This window comes from Triturus cristatus, chromosome 10 (assembly GCF_964204655.1).
Source record: "Triturus cristatus chromosome 10, aTriCri1.1, whole genome shotgun sequence".
In the NCBI taxonomy this organism is placed as follows: domain Eukaryota; kingdom Metazoa; phylum Chordata; class Amphibia; order Caudata; family Salamandridae; genus Triturus; species Triturus cristatus.
In genome coordinates this window covers 368,531,300-368,552,527 of record NC_140593.1, presented here as the reverse complement: position 1 = coordinate 368,552,527, position 21,228 = coordinate 368,531,300, and the positions used below count along the sequence as shown (strand labels likewise).

Here is a 21,228-nt window from a genome sequence, read left to right as displayed (position 1 = left end):
TTCTCCTTGCAGTCATGGCAACCAGCCACTATGAGTGTGGGAACCTCCTTTGGTTTATTTTTTTGTATAGTGTAGCTGGCCAATATAGCATGGCTGTTGTTGGAAACACACAGTCTCTTCAGGCAGCCACTGGGGGCACGGGCGTACCATGGACTGCTAGAGGGATAGGTGCAGTCTTCGTCTCGACCGTCACACTAGCTGTACCTGCCTCTCTCTTTCAGTGGTGGCCACGTGCCACCAGAGGTGTGTGTTCTCTTCTTCCTTCACTGAGTGACAGCCAGCCTCTTTTTATTCCCACGGAAGCTTTCAGCTGCTGCAGTCCCCCACCAGGAGGCGTGCTTCACAGGTCTCACCCATTGAGTCTGTGCTGAGACAGTGCAGCTTCCCCCATGTGTGCCTGATTGCAGGCGACTTGCACTTCGCATTAGTGTGGGATAGTATGGGGCCTTTCCTTTAAGGACATGATCACTCCACTTTAATGCAGTACAACATTAGCACGCATGAAGATGCAGAATAACTGTACACTGTATTTAGGTGCGGCACCGCAGTTGGCCAGCCACCTTGTGTAACTGAAGATTCGACGGTCACTCCCTTAGTTTGAATATGCTGTTTGAAACATAGTCCCATCGACCTCCATCAGAAGCAAAGTAAATCAACACATACTGGAATAAGAAAGAGTATGTACCACCAAAACCAGTGGGCCTATGTAAGACAACAATGCAGCACTTTAAGATGAAAAACAGCAAAAGTGAACAGATGTCACCTACACCAATCCAGGCCTTGGTGCCATTTAAATTGTAATGAGCATCACACGTTCAAGCTAGAAATGTCATCTTGTCACTTTACAAAAGAGTTGCAAGGAACACGTGACTATCCTTCTGTACATAACTGTATCCTAAGTCCTCAGGTTTTCCTATCTGATGTATTGTTCATATGCCAATTTTTCAGCCAACGTAACAGTTTGTTGGCACAGCTCTGGTCCCCCTGCTGTCCAATTACTGTCTTCAAAGACGACGGCTTGTACTTGTCAAGCCACAGCAAACCACTTCCTTTGCTTAGACTCTCAGGTTTTGGAGCTAATCGTTCCTACATGGCAGATTTAAAAACATCACTGGTTTCTTTGGTATTAGTTAAGCTATTTTCCTGCCTCATATCCTCCTTAGTGGGGCTTCTCATTTTTTTTCCGGGTTCATTTTTTCAGGGGTCTTCTCCAGTTTTGTTTTAAAATACGGAGCCCCATTAGGATCAAAACCCTTCTTTCCAGGCACCTTCCAACCTTAACTGAGCATGCCACACTGGGATTATCCAACTATTCTTTAGTTATGTTGAAAACAGTCGGAATATATCCATCTACCAACTGTTTGCACTCTGATGATACAGGAAAAGGGGTCAGGTTAAAGACCTTTTTCCAGAAAGGGCAGGATTTCAGTCTCAGTGTTGTTATCCTTCACAAAAGAACCAACCACAGGTACAGCTTCTTTGCACAAATCACAGGGCATATATTCTCCATAGCAGGACAGACAAACTCAAACTATACGCAAAACCCTCTGTTCCTTTAGTTACCGTAATGCTGGGCAGCAGTGTAGGAAGTCACTTACTGGGAGTGTGATGTTGCAGAGTGGTCACTAGGTGGGGCGTCAATCACCGCCCCACTTCACGGACTACAGCAGTTCTCCTTTCGCCGCGGGCCGCGTGACTCCAAGGGGTAACGCTGAGCCTCAACTGCAGGGCTTATACAGGTGAGGCTGCTTTCTCTGGCAGGTGTGAGGCTTTAGAGGTGGCCACCGGCATGGAAAACAGAACCGGGCCGTATCTTCCGCATGCACCGCGTGGAGCAAAGCAGGTAAGTGAGGGTGCAAAAGTGGCGCAGTTCTCTCGGTGACAGCAGGCAGCAGTAAAAAACTTGCATACTGGCCACATTGTGAGCCCCACTGCACACCCCAGGAGCATAGCAACCCTCTCCTCCCTATGTCCGGACCGGCGGCGGCAGGCTCAAAATGGGGCAGAGTAAGGTAGGGGCCTTGGCATATCTCGATGAGCTCGTCCCCCGCTGCCTCCCATTGACAGTGCTGCCGTCAGCCTCCCAGTGCTCCCTGCTCCACACGATCATGTATCAGTCGGTCACAGTAGCTACAGCGAGGAACCGGAGAGTCCTAGCCACCACCCTCTCAAGCAGGGAAACAGTGCACTCGATGTGTGGCTGGCTCATAGCGTTCCTCCTTGCAGGCCGTATGCAGGACGCTACACCAGTGCTGGAGACTCAGGTGTAGGGAAAACATCATTGGTACGGGTCACGGAGAGGATACAGACAGTGACGGCAGGTGGGCCGCAATGCTTCAGCGTCGCCCGCTGTGTAAACTCGCCGCTATGACCCTGCCCTGGCTGCTGCTGGAAAACATCCTCCTTCCTTGAACGGGTGACAGACAAGTATGGGGCATTCAGTACAGGGGCGGCCTCTGTCCTCATTCTCACAGGATGTCACAGTTAGTTACCGGTAACTGTCTCTTATCTGCCAGAGTCTCTTGCCCTCCTTTGCCTTGCGTGACGGCCTTACTGTTGTTTGTAGAATGCATCAGACTGTTGGTGACGTACAGCCTCTTCTCTCCGCACCGCACATTTGGTTAAGATGGCGGCACAACCAGCAGAAACCATCGTGTTAATGCCATTCAGCCTTCCTGCCCTGCTGTACCGCAGGTGACCCCTCCACAGGGCAGGCGAAAGCGGCAGCGCCACTCGATACCCTTACCCTTCTTTCACAGCAGACTGTCGCAGGCAGCACAGTGGAAGCACGGGCAAGAAAAAAAATGGGCTACATGCCCCCAGCAGGAATGTTGTAGGCCTGTTCAACAGGCACACGTGGTCAGGCCCCAATGTTGAATTGTGGGCTCTAGGCCCACATGCTGTGAAATGACGGACACCACCACATTAATTCTCTTTACTAACAAAGTCCACGAGCACGTGCACTTGGGCCCCTTTATTGGCAGGGTCACCTAATTGGTGACACCTTTGTTGGATGGGTGTGGGGCAAGCTACAGGTTAACAGTGCTCACCTGGACCATCACCACTAACAATCCCATGCCTGGAGTGCACCAGTGAATTTGTAAGGATTTTGTCTAGGTGCATTGTGGGAATTGTGGTCTTAACCACTCAATGACCTCCTTGGAGATTCCAGATCCTTGGATTGTGTTTTGGACATTTTTGATCCTCAAGAGGAACTTCAGAAAGAAGATCCAGAAACTTGGAGAAGTTTGGAGCAACTTTGGAAAAAAACTGCATAAGGGGACCGACTCAACGTGAGAGCCAAGTCTGCCATCTTAAACGCGAGCCAGCCTAACCTGCTGCTTCGTCCTGCTTAAAAGCTCCGGAGGTCCGACTTCCAGAGTGTGACCGGGAGCTCCCTTAAAAGGAAGCCGGCAAACCCTCACCTAATCTGGACTGGTGAAAAGCATCGAAGGATCCCAGCAGAAAAAGCTCCAAAACAGTTTTCGAATCCAAAAGTAAAATTTCGACCAAGGCCTACTACGAATGGTATCCAAGCAGGGCTCCATCACGGTCAGATTGAAAGTAACTTTTTCCCAGACAAGTGCGACCAGATGCCCCAGACTGGCACTATAGGTTTCTGAGTGCCATATAGTGGTAAATGTTTGAAAATTCATATCTCTGTTTCAATAAACTGGATTTGTGTTGTTTTGGTGTCATTTTGAAGTTAAAAATTTCCTATTTTTGTAAATTGGTGTGGGATTATGTGTGTTGTGTCTTAATTATTTACTGAATAGGTGTTTTTAAATGCATTATGTACCTGTCTCCTAAGTTAAGCCTGCCTGCTTGCAGCCAATCTACCTAGGGTTGAGCATGTGAATAATTTACTGAGACTTATTCTGAGCCCTAGACTGTTAGTGGCTTTATTGCTAGTGGTAAATGCATATTTACTACTACTAATAACCCACTTTCCAACGTTTGTGCAATTTTCTTTTTATACGTTTTTAGCCTGGCTCTGCTTTGGGCACCGACACAAGTGAGGTATCATTTTTATTAGGAGACCAAGGGGAATTCTGGGTGGTAGGAACTTTGTGCCGTCGTTTTTGGGCCAAGGACCAAAAATAAAGTGGATGCCCTTGTAAAAACAGGTTGCTTTGTGAAGATTTTGATGTCTCCACAATACGTTTTTGACCCTTGTTTGTCGCAGGCACTTGGCCAACCCACACAAGTGAGGTACCATTTTTATTGGGAGACTTGTGGGACTTCTGGGTGGAAGGATGTTTGCAGCTCCCCTTGGATTTCCAGATTCTGGGTGACAGAACCTGGTGAGAGCCACCCTAGTCATCCCATCCTGAATTCCCCTGGGAGTCTAGGTTTCAAAAATGTACGTTTGCTAGGTTTCCCTAGGTGCCGGCTGGGCTCGGGCCCAAAATACACACCTAGGCACTTTGAATAAAATGGGTCTGTTTTCAGTGGAATAATGTGATGTGGCCATGTTACATTTTAGGCCGTTTCCTGTCACGGGCACTAGGCCCACCCACACAAGTGAGGAATCGTTTTTATTGTGAGACTTGAGAGAATTATAGCTGGAGGGACGTTTGTGGCTCTCCTCAGGTTCCAGAACTTTCCATCACAGAAATGTGGGATTCTGGGTAACAGAAACTGGTGAGAGCCACACAAGTCACCCCATCCTGGATTCCCCTAGGTGTCTATTTTAAAAAAATGTACAAGTTTGCTAGGTTTCCCTTGTTGCCGGCTGAGCTAAGGTCCAAAATCCACAGCTAGGCTCATTGCAAAAAAAGGGTCCATTTTCATTGGAATAATGTGATGTGTCCCCTTTGCATTTTGGGCCGTTTCCTGTTGCGGACTCTATGCTCACATGCACAATTCTGGTACCATTTACATTCGGAAAATTATAGAAACACAGAATAGTAGAACAAGCGTTATTACCATTTGTCCTTCTCTGCATTTGTGCCTTCCAAAAGTAAGACAGTGTGTATAAAAGAAGTCATTTTGAAAAGATTGCTTTAATTAACATGCTAGTATGGGTACCCACACATTCAGAGTTGTTCAAAAAACCATTGCTTCTAAATTTCATATGTTGTTCCCATTTTAGAAATACATAGGTTTCCTTAATACCCATTTTTCACTCCTTCTATTTTACCAAATGAATTGCTGGATACCTAGTACAAAATGAAAACCCACTGAGAGCTACAGCTCAGTTATTGGCTCTGGGTACCTTGGGATCATGGTGAACCTATAAGCCCTGAATATCCTCGCAACCAGAAGGGTCCAGCAACCGTAATGTAATATTGCTTTTGAAAATCTGCCCTAGTTAGCCGAAGTTACAGGTGAAAACATAAGCACAAATGGCTGGTTTTTTTCAAATCAATTTCATTCTTTTTTTATTTCAACTGTTACTTTCAATCGGAAAGCCTTGAAGGATCTACAATGACCCCATTATGAATTTGGAATTTTGTCTACTTTACCGAAATGTGTAGCTTTCCAGGATCCACCATTGGTTTCATACCCGTTTCTACCACTAACTAGAAAGAGGTTGAAATCACAAAAAATGGGGTATGTCCCACTACTAATACCAAAACTGTTTTCTGACAAACATCAGCCGGTTCCTGAGAGCTGGGAAGATGCTGATTTTAGCACCACAATCCCTTTGGTGACACCATTTGCAGGGGAAAAACAGGTGGATTCTTCTGTAGCACTTTTTTCCCATTCCTGCCAAATTACCCCACATTTTAGCTACATTTTGGCTATTTTGTCAGTCCCCTCTAGGGGATCAGAAACCCTGGGCACCTGCAGAATCCCCAGGATGATGGGAAAAAATACACACATTTTGCGTGGATACCTTATGTGGAAAAAAGTTATGGGGGCCTAAGCGTGACCTACCCAACTTGCCGAAAAAAGGATTGGCACGAGGGGAAGGGGAGTGGATTGGGCAGAGAAGGGGTTAAAGATGTTTGATGTCATGTTCATTTTTTTTTTTAAGGTTGATTAACTGTTTTGCAACCAAGTGCAAATAAAATGACCTTTTAAGCTCTATGGTGGTATCGCATGTAATTATTTCATGATACACACTTTCAGCTTAGAATGGGTTTCTTTTTGTCACGGCAGGACACTAGGTTTGGTCAAGAGTAAAAGGCATTGATGTTGAAACTTTCCATAAAAGGCTTCCCTTTGCACCTCCGTTTAGTTTTTCTTTGCAGAATGGAATTGCAGCTGGTGGGGACTTGTTTATGAGGTAAACGAGAATATTTAACATCAACTATTTGGAAAAATCTATGTGAATGACCAGTCCAAAGCTAGGTTTGCATTACTACATTTGATACTTCAATACTAGTGTTTGAATTTAATATGCATTGTGTACAAGCCTACAGTTACACCTTTAGTTCAAATTACCATTTTGCTGCTCCATATCTGCCTCTTCCATAACTCTGTTGCTATTATCTATTTTGTAGCACAGCAAGACAATTTGTTAAATATCACTTGTGCCGTGACACGGAAATGAATGCATCAAAAGTTAGTGGAAGGGAAAAGTGGATATTTTGCCTGTCCTGGAGCGTCTCTTCTGTAACCTCCCCGAGAGGTGGTGGATGAAGCAAGCATCTGAAGGTATTTTGATTTTGCTTGGCTGCATATGCGAGTGGGTAGACTGAAGTGGTGTCTTCAGTAATCACTTCAACTATGTGCTCCCTTGGCAGGAAGGTGGTGTGAAATTTCATTTAGAATGAGTGTCTCTTATGTGCTGCATTGTTAAGTGGATACAACACTATACCCAACATCAATAACAGTAAGTGAGGAATGGAGGTTTGTTCAAGTATAAGTGACCTTGGTTTCTGGCTGCACAGTGAAAGCTGAAGGTAAGTGGTATCTGGCATTGAAATTTGTAATATTGGTGAAGTGATTGAAGTGGTCTGTATCCTGCATACCAATTTAAAAGGGTATTTTAGGGCTTTGATATACTCTAAATACCTCCCAAGCTTTAAATGAAACAGATTTAACATATAGCGACTCAGGCTTTATTTTTACCTCAGACAAGCATTTTGGGTAGCGCACCTGGATGATAAATTTCAAACGTAGAAAAACTTTGGGAAGTATCGTGAAAGCTAGTTAAAGTGCCACTACCAAATCAATACAAGAAAAAGTAAGGATAATATACCCCCCAAGAGCCAACCTATGCTAGCATTTTTTGCAGCAAATCTTCAAACTGGGGGAGAATCAAATAAGGTCATCTCCGCAGCCAGAATACTGCAGGTTCAATTTAAATAGCAAATATTCCCTAAAGCACTGTGAATAGTAATCCCGCCCCACCCACAATATCTGCCAGGAGTGACTACATCCAAATTAAGGGCACAATGTGAGGCTAATAAAGCCAATCAAAACGGCTATCCTAAAAAAATGAAAAAATATTATAGTTATAATACTATGAATAATCACATCATAATTGGTAATACTGCTAATGATATAATTACTAAAAGATATTAAATAAGGATTAAAAGACTCAGTTCTTTAATTGAATCAAATCATCTAACTTTCTTTTATAATAAGAATGTCGAGTTAGCATTAAATATAGTGAATTTATACAAGGTCAGTCGTAACTTCACATACAGTTATACTGAGAGTCATTAGATCATGGTCAGTACCTTTGTATTGATTTCTTTTACATCATGACTTCGCAGGTAAGAAAGTACGTCTAATTTTTAACATATACAAGTTTATGTACATACACAATATATATATATATATATATAAACATGCACAATTTATTTCAATTCATTATTTCTAATTGTAATACATCTCTTTTTGAATTTAATTTCAAAGCAATAATTATTATAAATGTATATCACGTATAATTTAATTATATTTAATTCTATTGTACTTAATGTTATTTTATACTACTCATCTCTGATCTCTATAAACTCTCTACTCCTATACATGACCCATGACTGACGCTAACAATCACTTACTACACATTACTCATTCCTAAACCCTAAAACCCCAACCATCCAATCAAAATTGTATAAAACCTAGTACCAACGTAAAACTATATAATTACATATGAGATTATGTTTAAAATATTTAAAAAATAATATTTAAAATATTAACAGTTTAACTGGTAAGGAGCAGGACTGAAGTGTGAGCCACAAACGGATCCTCCATGAATGCTATTATTAAATTAAATAAATATTTAATTTATTTCGATAATTGCATTTTAAGCAAAGTGACATGCATGAAGTACTTGTGATGTATTACTAAAAATAGAATATTAGGATTTCACGAATAAAGCAGAAGATCGTTTTATATACATCATATTTAAAAAAGTGACATTTAACATTCGATGTACTTATCTGACACGAAAGGACTGTAGTAGTGATTTGTAATATGGGTGAATAAATGCTACATTACCTCGTTGTTGTAATCCGAAGGGTCATACTCGCTTTCTTTAAAAACTTTACAGCTTTCATTGAACTCTTCGTTCAAGCGGTTTACTTCCTGATTCAATAAATTTCCCTTATTTCCTCCAAACTGCAGTTTTTCCAGCTTTTGGAACTCCAGAATAGTCATAAATATGTCCTAAATCATTGACAAATATCGAGAAACTCTGAAATCAGTTTTACTCAAGCTACAGCCCACCAAAAGAAAACATGCATACGAGAGATAGTATACTTTTAAAATCAAATATACACACACACAATACAAGGCATGTCAAAGTGCCTCAAATTTTGCATTATTGAATGATAGAGACACACACCTCATACCAGAACGTCTTATGGTTTTCTTGTGCCTCACTAAAACTTACGAGCTTATATTTTCTCAAGAAGCACATTGTATATTATCAAATGTTGAATGCACCGTAACTGTGTTTCCTGTATGATATTTGCAGGTTGGCTTAGATGTTTTGGTTTAGTGTTCTTTCTTGTACATCTTCCTTTTTTTTGTTGGGAGTCGAAATCCTGGGGGTATTTTTGACTACATGCAAGCTGGCAATTTAATATTAATGCAACAATATATATTTTCAATAAAAAGGAAATTATTTGCACCAAATCCTTTCTTGTTTGGTGATTTTGATGCAAAAACTTAACTTTGCAAAATTTCGAATGTACATAAAATTCTCCTTTTATCAGGGAGAAAACTGCAATTAATCTAATCTCAGAATATCATTTACTAGGTTGACTGTCAAAAACATATTTTTTTATTCCTAAACAACACTCACAGGAATTTAATAATGTCACACAGCTTTAGTGACATGCAAAGATTTGCACGTTCAAAATCGAAATCGCAATCAGTGACATTGTAGATGATTATGAGGTGGAGGACCTAGTTTCTCAGACAAATATGGTTTACCCATTGTACTGTATATGAATATATTGCTTAAAAGAGATGTCAGCTTACAGTTTATCATTAGTCAAATTCCAGATGTGCATTATTTGCTGGTAAAAAAGTACAAATGTTCTGTTGTCATTTCTTCGCCATAGATATTGACGAAGTTAAGTTAACCCTTTCACTGCTAGGCCTAGTGCCAAGCCTTTTTTGGGCTATTTGGGGTAGTTCGCGATTAGGCCCCTGTAACTTTTTGACCACATACGGTATCCATGCCAAATATGCCTCCTTTTCTTCCAACATCATGAGTATTCTAAAGGTACCCAGGGTTTGGGGATTCCCCTGGAGGGGACCCAGAAATTAAACAAATAAATAAGGCAGTTACAAGGGCGGTTACATGGCCGAGAGAAGAGGACTCCGAATTCCTGCAAACCATGTTGAAGTGACGACATATACTATGGAAACTAGACACTCATATCAATCAAGATTAAGAACATTCTAAGAGGATATGACCTAAAATCACAGGACATAGGACTATATATACCAACAGGTTATGAGGATAAAACCCATTACATGAAGAGAAGTGATAAATAGATCTTAAGAAACGTATTCTGTGGCATTGTGACAGTGCAGTGATACTTCATTGACACCAGTGACATATAGAGACTCATGCATTTCGCTTATGAGAGTGACCCAATGCAATATTGATGCTGCATCAGTCCTAGTGACCTGCCGAACAGAGGCCCTGAACTATGCTCCCCTCATATAGTTCTTATACCCCAACCACTCGCCCATAATTTGCAAACCTTGATGGTCCTGAAGAAGGTGGTCGTAATCTGATTAATACCACCTAAACATGATGCAACCTGTTTTTTTGTGTGTTCCCAGTCCACAACATGGTCACGGAGACTCTAAACATCTTTGTACCTTACCTTGCATGACCATTAGGTGCATATGCTCCTAGGTGGGTTGATAGTGTGGATGGTATGTGTGAGTTTGAATGTAGATGCAAGAGATCAATATGAGGGTGTGGTAATGTATTGGGGTACGATACAGATAATTTTATCTGTGTGCTAATGTGCCAATGAAATGTACAACACAATTGTATAAAAAAAAAGAATAATGGACAAAATTGTGAATACATTGTGTGGCTTTTAAATGTTTTGTTACAAACGATAAAATAAATCATGATAAAAAATAAAAAATATTAAATCAATTTAAACATTTTTGCTAAAGTATCAATTGCTTGTACGTATCATGTCTCAAATTGAATGTCTACAACCCATTGGAGCTTGTTTGTCCTGGAGGAAAGAAATACAAGTCAAGTGGGAGGTTTTGATTATTTGCTTGGTGCTTGTTGTCCCACTTTTCTCCCTGACCTGACTGTGCAATTAAAGGAGGTTCCCTTCTTTAGAAGGGGAAACAGAAAATAGCCAAAATACAGCTACATTTATTTTTTTTAAATGGGTAAAAATTGCTATAAACAGGCATCTGGTTTTTTCCCTGCAAATGATATCAACAAAGGGTTTTTAGGGCTGAAATCACCTTTCTCCCAGCTTTCAGGGACTGACAGACTTTTGTCAGCAAATCAACAATTTTTACACAGTTTTGGCATTTTACTGGGACATAGCCTATTTATGCTATTTTTTGTGCTTTCAACCTTTTTCCAGTTAATGGTGAAATGGGTATGAAAGCAATAATGGAAAGCTATACATTTTGGAAAAGTAGACAAAATTGCGAATTCAGCAAGGGGTCCTTTGTGTAGCTCCTTCAAGGTTTCTTTATAGAAACGGACAGTTGAAAATAGAAAAAATTGAAAATGAGTTGAAAAAACCAGTCATTTGTGCCACCGTTTTCAACTGTAACTTCTTCTAATTATGACAGATGTTTGAAAGCAGTATACCGTTACATTTGCTGGACCTTTCTGGTAGTAGGGATATATAAGACTTGTAGGTTCACCAAGAACCCGACGAACCCAGCGCCAATAACTGAGCAGTGTCTTGCAATGTTTTTTTATTATGTACTGGGTAGATAGCAATTAAATTGGGAACATTTTTCAGTGAAAAATCGGGATTAAAGACACTTATGTATTTCTGAAATTGGAACAAAATATAGAGTTTAGGAACAGTAGCTAAGTGCACATTTCCGAAATTGTGAGTACCCATACTAGCTTGAGAATTATAGGACATTTTCAAAGTGACTTCTTTTTTACACGTCTTTCATTAGGAAGGCAGAAATGCATCGAAAGTCAATAGGTAATAACAGTTGCTCTACAGTTCTGTGTTACCCTAAGTCTCCCGTTAAAAATGGTACTTCACTTGTGTGGATTGGCCTAATGCCCACGATAGGAAACGGCCCAAAAGGCAACGTGGAGACACCACATTTTCACAATGAAAATAGACCCTTTTTTGCAAAGTGTCTTGCTGTAGATTTTGAACCCTAGCTCCACCAGCACCTAGGGAAACCTAGCAAACCTATACATTTTTTAAATATAGACACCCAGGGGAATACAGGATGGGGTGACTTGTATGGCTCTCACCAGGTTCTGTTACCCAGAATCCCTTGCAAACCTCAAACTTTGTCAAAAGAAACACATGTTCCTCACATTTCTGTGGTGTAAAGTACTGGAATCTGCGTGGATCCACACAATTTTACCCACCCTGCATTTCCCAAAGCCTTCCGAGAAAAATGGTACCTCACTTCTGTGGGTAGGCCTAGTGCCCGCAATATGAAACGGCCCAAAACGCAACGGTAATACACCACATTTTCACAGTGAAAACCGACCCATTTTTTGCAGTGTCCAGTTGTAGATTTTGAACCCTAGCTCTGCTGGCACCTAGGGAAACCTAAAAAACCTATACATTTTTGAAAACTTGACACCCAGGGAAATCCAGGATGGGGTGACTTGTCTGCTCTCACCAGGTTCTGTTACCCAGAATCCCTTGCAAACCTCAAACTTTGTACCCACACACATTCCCCAAAGCCTTCCAAGAAAAATGGTACCTCACTTGTGTGGGTAGGCCTAGTGCCTGCGACAGGAAATGGGCCAAAACGTAACATGGACACACCACTTTCCCACAGTGAAAACTGACTCTTTTTTTTGCAAAGTGCCTAGCTGTAGATTTTGAACCCTAGCTCTGCTCGCACCTAGAGAAACCTAGCAAACCTATACATTTTTTAAACCTAGACACCCAGGGGAATGCAGGATGGGGTGATTTGTTATGTTACCCAGAAACACATTTCCCCCATATTTTTGTGTGGAATCACCGTGGCGGCACAAATGTCCTACGCCACAGCGTTCCTCTCAGTCTCCCAAGTAAAATGATACCTCACTTGTGTGGGAGTCCAATGCAAAATCGGCTCAAAACATTTTTTTTAAAATGTAGCGCTTAGAATTCTCAGTGTTATACCCTTAATCCCTATGTTTTTGACTCTTCCCAGTCACAGGCCCTTGCCCCACCCACAGAAGTGAGGTATCTGGAGACTGGTAGAAAAGCTGTGGGGTAGTAGTTTTGTGCTGGCACAGTGATCCCACACAAAAATATGGGGAAACATTTTTTTCAGCTAAACTTGAGGTTTGAAGGAGATTCTGGGTAGGAAACCGTTGGGGGATCTACACAAGCCAGACCTCGCTGGACTCCCCCGGGTGTCTAGTTTTCAAAAATGTGTAGGTTTGTTAGTTTTCCAAGTTGGCCACCGAGCCGAGGGCCAAAAACCAAGGTGACCCCCCCTGGCAAAACCAGGTTGTTTTGTGATAGGTAATTTTGATGTCTCCTCAATACGTTTTGGCCTCTTGTCTGTCACGGGTACTTAACCCACCCACGCGGGTGAGGTACAATTTTTATCAGGAGACCTGGGGGAACGCTGGGGTGTAGGAAATTTGTGGATCCATGCAGATTCCAGAACTTTCCCACACAGAAATTTGAGACAAATCTGATTTTTTCAGCTAAATTTGAGGTTTGCAGGTAGGCTTCCCTAGATGGCTGCCGACCCCGGGACCAAAAACACAGATGCCCCCTATGAATCCGAAAATTACCTGGTTTTGCAAGGGGGGTCACATGAGTTTTTGGTCCCGGGCTTGGAGGGCAGCTAGGGAAACCTACCAAACCCACACATTCTGAAAACAAGAGACCTGGGGAGTTCAGGAAGGTATGGCTTGCATGGTTCCCCCAACGTTTCCCTACCCAGAATCCCCTGCAAACCTCAAATTATGATAAAAAAAATCAACATTTTCTCAAATTTCTGTGTAGGTAAGTTCTAGGGTCACTGGGCTGACACACATTTCCTAACACTCAATGCTACCCCAGGTCTCCCAATAAAAATGGTACCTCACTCTTGTGGGTGGGTCAAGTACCCGTGACAGGCAAGGGCCCAAAACGTATTGTGGAGACATCAAAATAACCTATCACAAAACAATCAGCTTATGCAAGGGGTGGGTTTTTGGTCCCAGGTTTGGCAGCCATCAAGGGAAACCTACCAAACCCACACATTTCTGAAAACTAGACACTCAGGAGAGTCCAGCTCACTATCTAGTCATTGGAACAATTCAGGGTCATCCAGCACCAGGCCATATACTGAACAGATCGTAAACCAACTAGAGATGGATCTATACTCCGCAATGGCCCAGTGACTAAGATCATCTGAAAGAGACCGGGGGAACTCACCAACTACCTTTCTAGCCAGAAGGGCTACCCCCTTCGTACGAGTTCCCTACATTGTAGAACAGACCAACTGATACCCAAGGCCTTCAAGAACATGTCTACAAGAGCTCTCAATATGGGTCTCTTGTAGGCATATTATATCAGCTTTCAAGATATTTAAATCAATGGCAATCCTTTGCCGCATCCGGTAATCTTTGAGCCCACAAATATTCACAGATGCGATGCGAACTTTAGTCATTTAAAAGGAGCAGGAAAAAAAAAATAACAGAAAAGAAGCTAACTGCAAGTTATAGGCTTGACCAAAATCTATTCATAACAAATAGAATTTAGATCCTGCAATATGACTCAATTTTTTACTAATTTCAGAAATACAACAAAGTCTGTTTGGTTACCCATTCCACCCAAACATCCCCTCGACCCCCCCCCCCCTCCCTCATCAAACTGTCCTGCCCCTCACCCCCAACCCTGAACCCCAAATTGGAGCAGCAGGTCACCAAGGACTCCAATGATGGCTGCTGCCAAAAAAAGCCGACCTGCCCTATCAGGCAGAGAAACCAGACCTAAGGAGAGGAAGAGAAGAACAGGGGAAGAAAAAGAGAGGAAATAACAGTATCTCATATGGGGCAAAATGAGAAAAGAAAAGAAAAAGCCCCAAAAATTAAAAAGAGGATCTTGACCGAGAGAACAGCAACAGCTATGGTAAGAGTGGCCTTCTCTTTTCAACTGTTTTTTTGGCCAATGTGTCCACCTTTAGAGTCCCTTGAGTGATTGCGGCCAGTGCGAATTTCATCCAGAAATTCTTGTGCTTTTATTTTAGATGTAAAGGAGCGTGTCCGGCCTTTAAAGATGACCTTCAGTCTGGCTGGATTAAGGAGAAACACCTGACACCCAAAATGCTGTAGGGAAGGGGGATAAATATTTGCCGGAGGCGCCATCTCCTTTCACAGTTGCGTGGCAAAAATCAGGCCTCACAAAAAAGGAATGGCCCTCGAATGAGCGTCTTGAGTCGGGGTGAGCTTTGTCAAAAAAGGCTTGGTGTAGCAAACAATTCCCCCCCAAAAACCAAAATTGCTCTTGGCTTGTCCAATTGGCCCATCTGTCCATTCCATATGGTAAGAGGGAATCTGTGTGCCCTTTGGATCTCAGTTTCCCAGTTCCAGCCATCCAGATTAGGGAACGCACCTTTAAGTAACTGGATGATAAATGCCTTGGCTTCGCTACACTCACCATTTTCCGCTATGCCCGCGAAGCGCAAGTTATTCCGCCGCTGGCGGTTCTCAAAGTCCTCCAACTTCCAGAGCACATCCACCAGCTGTGAATCCTGGCTCTCCACCTGTGTTTTCAGCTCGCAGGTGCTCTCCTCGACGGTCATTTGACGATATTCCAGCACCACCAGCCTCTCTGTCATCTCTGAACAGCATGTATTGACTTTCCAATTAGCCCCGGAATGTTTTTAGCAGCCAGGCGGGCCTTGCGGGTCTCCGCTCGGGCTTCTCCCTGTAGCTGTTTTAGCGTGGAGTAGATCAAGCTCATAGTGGGGGCTTCAGGAGATACAGGAGCCGGAGCACCTGAACACCCGCGTCTGCATAGAACTGTTTGGTGACCGAGTGTTCCCAAGTCAATTGAGAAGGGGCGGCCGTGGCAACATAGTTTGTATCCATAAGTCACGGGCATTTACCAGGAAGATTACTCCTGGTCTTCCTCCTTTTTTATAAGACGTTTTTGGGTACTTCTGGGGGGGAGGGGAAGCCACCAGGTGTGCTGCTGTTAGAGCCCCCAGAGTCAACCCCATCCTCTGAGAGATCTTCCATGATAGCAGAGCCATCCGAGTCATCGGTGAGTGAGGAAAATGTATCCTGCTGATCTGGGAAGGGTGGCTCCTTCAACGCAAGGCTGTCTCGTGGCAGTCCACAGTTGTCTACTGGATATACTGTCTGATCAGACGGGGTCAGGGTATGGAAGTAGTTGTAGAGTCAATAGTTACAGCAGTCCACCCTCCATTCCTAAAGTCCTTTAAACGCAAGCCCCCCAACTTCTTTGCAAATCCTCTCTACTGCGAAAGGATCAGGAATGGCCCCTTTCCCATGACCACAAACAATAGAAAAATCACTTGTCCGAGTGCTCACAGATGGGCAGCCTGCAACAGCCTGTAGACTTCCTCCTTTTCTTGTTTCTGTACCAACAAGTTCCCGGTGGGCAGGGCACCGTGAACTGGAGTTGAAGATCGAGGGAATGATTGCCTGTTTTCGCTCAACCTGTGTGAGACTGCCCTCGGTGATTAGGAACTCCTTTGTTGCCCTGGAGGATTATGACGCATTAGCAGTAAGGGAGCCGGCTTTGGATTTCCCTTTGCCTTTGGTTTCCATCTCGTCCCCCTTCTTCTTGGTATCCATGGTGCAGCGAGCTGTAGGTAGAGGAGGTGGGGGCCCCTCTTCTCACTCCTTTTCCTTTTCCTAGACCTGCTTTGTGCGAGGAGGCATCGCGAAGTCCCAGGGGGCAGTGTTGTTGCAGGACGGGAGCCCTGTCAAGTGGGTGAGTAAGTAAGCAATAGTTCTCCATGCTCCCCTCATATGAGCTAGGAGCCCCAATAGCAGAGGAAGTCTTCCCCAGGGGGTCCGTAACATATCTAGTCACTCCTCCGTCATTGAGCTAAAAGAAAACAATATCGCCTGTGCGAGACGCAGGCGGGTAATGCGGCGTGCTAGACAGCCACCATCTTGCCAGAGATCAGGGCTATCCTGTCGGACTTTTGATCAGCCTTGGGCCTGGGAGTGAATTGGGCCAAGTTATGTGTGTTCTTGATCTACCCTGATTGTCCACCGCAAAACCGGATGGTAGATTTGCATCCCCTTATCTGAGAGCCCCGCACAATCTGCTATCTAGCCATACACATCTGCCATGACACGTAAGACCTCATAAATGGCAACTTCACTAGAGTTATCGCTTCCCTCCTCCCCAAATGCATTCTGGGGCATGGTCCGAGGGAGAGTGTCATTGTCTAAAATGGCGATTCTTCCTCGCTTGTTATATTTTTTCCACAATCTCCCCGTGAGCATACCCCGTAATACATCTGTAACAAAGGCAGGCGCCAAGTCACACTGTGCAAGCTGCAACTATCGGTAGACAAAGGAGGCCCAGAGGCCCCAAACTTTGAGCATTAATACCTAGCGGCACAGCTACAATGGCCTGCAACCTGGCTGGCAGGGAGCCTGCTTGATGAGTTAGGATTGCCCTCAATCGATTGTGCACAATGTGCAATTAGGGAGGTATTATTACCACAAGCGAGACTTCCCCATGAGGCCAGCAATCTGCTGCGCATAGCACAAGAAAACTTCCACAGGAGTTTACGCCTAATGCCACCTATCTCATCATACTTCCCCGAGATGTGTGTCAGCTCCATCAAGACATTTCATAAACTAATTGGGAGAGAAGGATTGACGTCATGGGAAAAATGCTGGGGTGTGTCCCCTGTGTGCCCTATTCTACATTTGTGTGCTCCTACCATTTGACCAATTGCAGATGGACTGCTATTTGCCTGTGAGCCATTTCTTGGCTCACAGTCGGTTGGTAGCAGAGCTGGGTCAGCTGTGGTGCATCGTTGACACAGAACCGGAACAACATCCACTAGTACACACACTCCACACCATTATCAGGGGCCACTGGCTCATCACCTGGTTCACCAGGGCCTTGGCATGCACTGCAAAGGACCCCTTACTGCCAACCCGCAGGAGCTGGGAAAGAGACATATGGTGAGAATTGATACACAAGGACTGGGAGAGGGCACCACAATATCTGTGTAAGCAGTCACGAAATGCAAAGTTCAATATATACAACATAACACTCTACACATAGCTTATCTCATACTGGCAAGGCTGCACAGGGTGTTTGGGTCTGCCTCCACCTGCCTCCAGTGTGAGGCACGGATGCCAACATAGCTCACATGTTCTTGGAATGCCTGGCGATGGAGACCATATTGCGTGAGGTCACGGGTGTACTGTTGGAGTTTGCGGGTCGGGATGATCTGTACTCTATGGAGGGTGAAATCCTGGGCTTGTTTAAGCATAAGAAAGCTGGAAGAGTAAAACCATTTCATAGACCTGTCTCTGCTTATAGCCCATAGGTCCATAGCAGTGCACAGGAAAAGTGGATATGCTACAGGGACTGAAGCACTGGTGCTTGGCGACGCTTAATTGGGGTAAAGCTGAATTGGCGGCACTAAGGCAGGAGGAGGCCCGTGGCTTCCAAAGAATCCCTATAGCTGGGGAATGGGACACTCTGCTTCATGACTTACAGCCACTCAAAGTGGGCCTCTATGGCAGACTAGAATGAGTACCTGATTACTGCGGATCACCATGATGACCTAATCTGCTGACTCCCCCCTCACTTTTCGTCCCTGCTTGGCTGAGTACTTTTTTTTGCGGGGGTGGGGGGAGTTTTATATAGCCCAAATTCAACCCGAAGGTATTCGAGCAGCACTAGGAGATTAAGTGATTTGGTCAGAATCACAGGACGTTGAGAGTCCCTGCTGAGACACAAACCCAGTTTCCCAGCTTCGAGGTTGACCGCTTTAGAGCTCCTCAACAGGGATGGGGGTTGGGGGGTGGAGTAGAGGGCGATTTTTTGTTGTGTCTAGAATCAGAATGAGAATTATCTTTATTCGGCTGTGAACAGACATAAAAGCACGCAAGAAGTGCAAAAATAGTAGTAAAATAAATATAGATTATTAAAACATAAATAAATGTAAAATCATCAGTTTGGGATATTAATGACCAATAAGCAAATCAGGATAAAAACAGGCTGGCATGAATAAAATCGTACAGATTCATTGATGCCCTAAATTTAATTTAAAATCCATTGACTTCTGGAGCGGACTACAGCTTTAAGAAACAATCATGTAAAGCAAATAAAAAATGATATGCTTGTGTACAAAGCCATAGATTCCTAAACTTCAAAAATGGTATGAGGAATTTTTTGGTATACATTTTATAATATTCACAGAAGAGGAAACGTACCATGGTTTGTTTATGCAAGTTAGTACATATGAATTCTCTTCAGTTGAGCCGGGGTTGGTGTCCATCCCGAAAACAAAGTAAATATTTCCTAATACAAGCCCGGAAGCTGAACAATAAAAGACTATCCATCTCTTATTACTGTTGTGCAGGTAGCTGGTAGAGATAGCCCTGGTATTATGATATAAATAATGCTTAACACTTGATTTGTGTCTTTCAGCTTTCAGCCTTCATCATCTCTTGACCGCTGCGCCTCTCACCAGGCCGGGTCACCCCCTTGCTCCTCCTGCCGCCTCCTGCTCCTGCCTGCCAGCCTTGCCGCCTTTTTCCGACACAGACGCCCCCTGGTCCCCCGAGCGGCCCAGCCTCAGCAGAGCCGCCCGCTCGCCAGTTTCCTGCCGCAGCTCGCCACAAGCCCCGCCCACCACCGGCCCATTGGCTGAGCCGCTCCCGCCGCCCAGCTGACCCGCCCTCTCGTCACCCTTCTTATGACGCCCCCAGAGCGACCGCGCAGCGGACGCGCGCAGCGGGAGCGCCGACTGAGCGCCGAAGGTGCGCCAAAGGTAAGCCCGTCTGCGCCCGTCCGCGCCTGGCCCGCGCCCAGCGCCAGGACCCCTGGCCCCCACAGACCCCAGCCCACCCGCCAGACGTACGCCGCCGCCACCCTCAACGCACTCAACGCCGGCCGAATCCCAGGATGCTACCGAGCCACCCCGAGACGCACCCACGGACCCTTCTGCTGCAACGCCTGCAAGTTCATCTGCATCCGGACCAGCACTACTCCAGCACCAACCAAGACGAGCAACAGCAGCAGCCACCTGAAATGCATCCTGCTCAACACCCGCTCCGTCCACAGACACGCCATCGAGCTCTGGAACCTGCTCGACACGACCTCACCAGACGTCGCCTTCCTCACGGAAACCTGGATGAACGCCTCTTCGGTGCCCGACATCGCCATCGCCATCCCAGACGGCTACAAGATCATCCGAAGGGACCGCATCAACCAGACCGGAGGGGACATTGCCATCATCCACAGGAACACCATCCGCATCACGACCAACACCGACGACACCCTCGCACCTGCCGAGCACCTGCACTTCCAGTTCCACATCAACCCCAAGACCACCCTCAGAGGCACCCTCATCTATAGAGCCCCGGGACCACGCACACAATTCAGCGAAGACATCGCCGACTTCATCAGCCCGCACGCCCTCTTCTCCGCTGACTACATCCTCCTCGGGGACCTCAACTTCCACCTGGAGAACAAGAACGACCGCAACACCACCACCCTGCTGGACAACCTCGCAAACCTGGGACTCAAGCAGCTGGTCACCACCCCCACCCACTACGCCGGACACACACTCGACCCAGTCTTCTCATCCAGAAAGGACATCGCCTTCAGCCACGCCACCGGACTCCACTGGACGGACCACAGCTGCGTCCACTTCAGCTTCAGAAGGACCACGATCCACCACCACCAGCAACAGGTTGCATGCAGAAGCTGGAACAAGATCACAGCCGACCAGCTCGCGACCTCCCTGAGCATGAACCCTCCCACCAGCGCAACGAACCCAAGCCAGGCGGCCACCAACCTCGCGAAGTGGATCAGCAACTGCGCAGACGACCTCGCCCCTCTGAAGACCCCGCCTAGCAGACCCGGTAGCAAGAAAGCCCCATGGTTCACCGACGAACTCAAGAGCTCCAAGAAGAACTGCCGAGCCCTCTAGAGAACATGGCGCAGAGACCCAACACCGGACAACATGACTGCCCTCAAGCTCGCCACCCGAAAACACCACCAACTCATCCACGCCACCAAGAAAACCGCATTCCAGGAACGACTGGACAACAACGCACACAACAGCAAGGAACTCTTCAACATCGTTAAAGAGCTCTCCAACCCCAACGCCGGAAACAACGACATCACCCCTTCGCAAGACCTCTGCAACTCCCTCGCCTCCTACTTCCACAACAAGATCGCGGACATACACAACAGCTTCAGCACTCAACCGACGCATGCCACGACCGAACCACCGCCCCCCACCACCACCCTCCGCACCTGGACCCCGATCAGCACCGAAGACACCGTCCGCACGATGAACTCCATCCACTCCGGATCTCCTACCGACCCCTGCCCTCACCACGTCTTCAACAAGGCCGACGCTGTCATCGCACCCCACCTGCGGGACATCATCAACACCTCCTTCGACACCGCTACCTTCCCGGAGAGCTGGAAGCACGCCGAA

The 21,228-nt window shown here is 45.3% G+C and overlaps 1 protein-coding gene across 1 annotated transcript in view; it reads right to left on the bottom strand.

Moving 5' to 3' along the window:
* The window catches only part of DNAH11 (dynein axonemal heavy chain 11), a 3,007,685-nt gene that overhangs the window by 2,383,292 nt on the left and 603,165 nt on the right, over nt 1-21,228 (bottom strand). Inside the window, exon 8 of the mRNA XM_085631597.1 lies at nt 8,401-8,568. Within this exon, the coding sequence (XP_085487723.1) occupies nt 8,401-8,568 (168 nt within the window). The remainder of the gene's footprint in view (nt 1-8,400; nt 8,569-21,228) is intronic.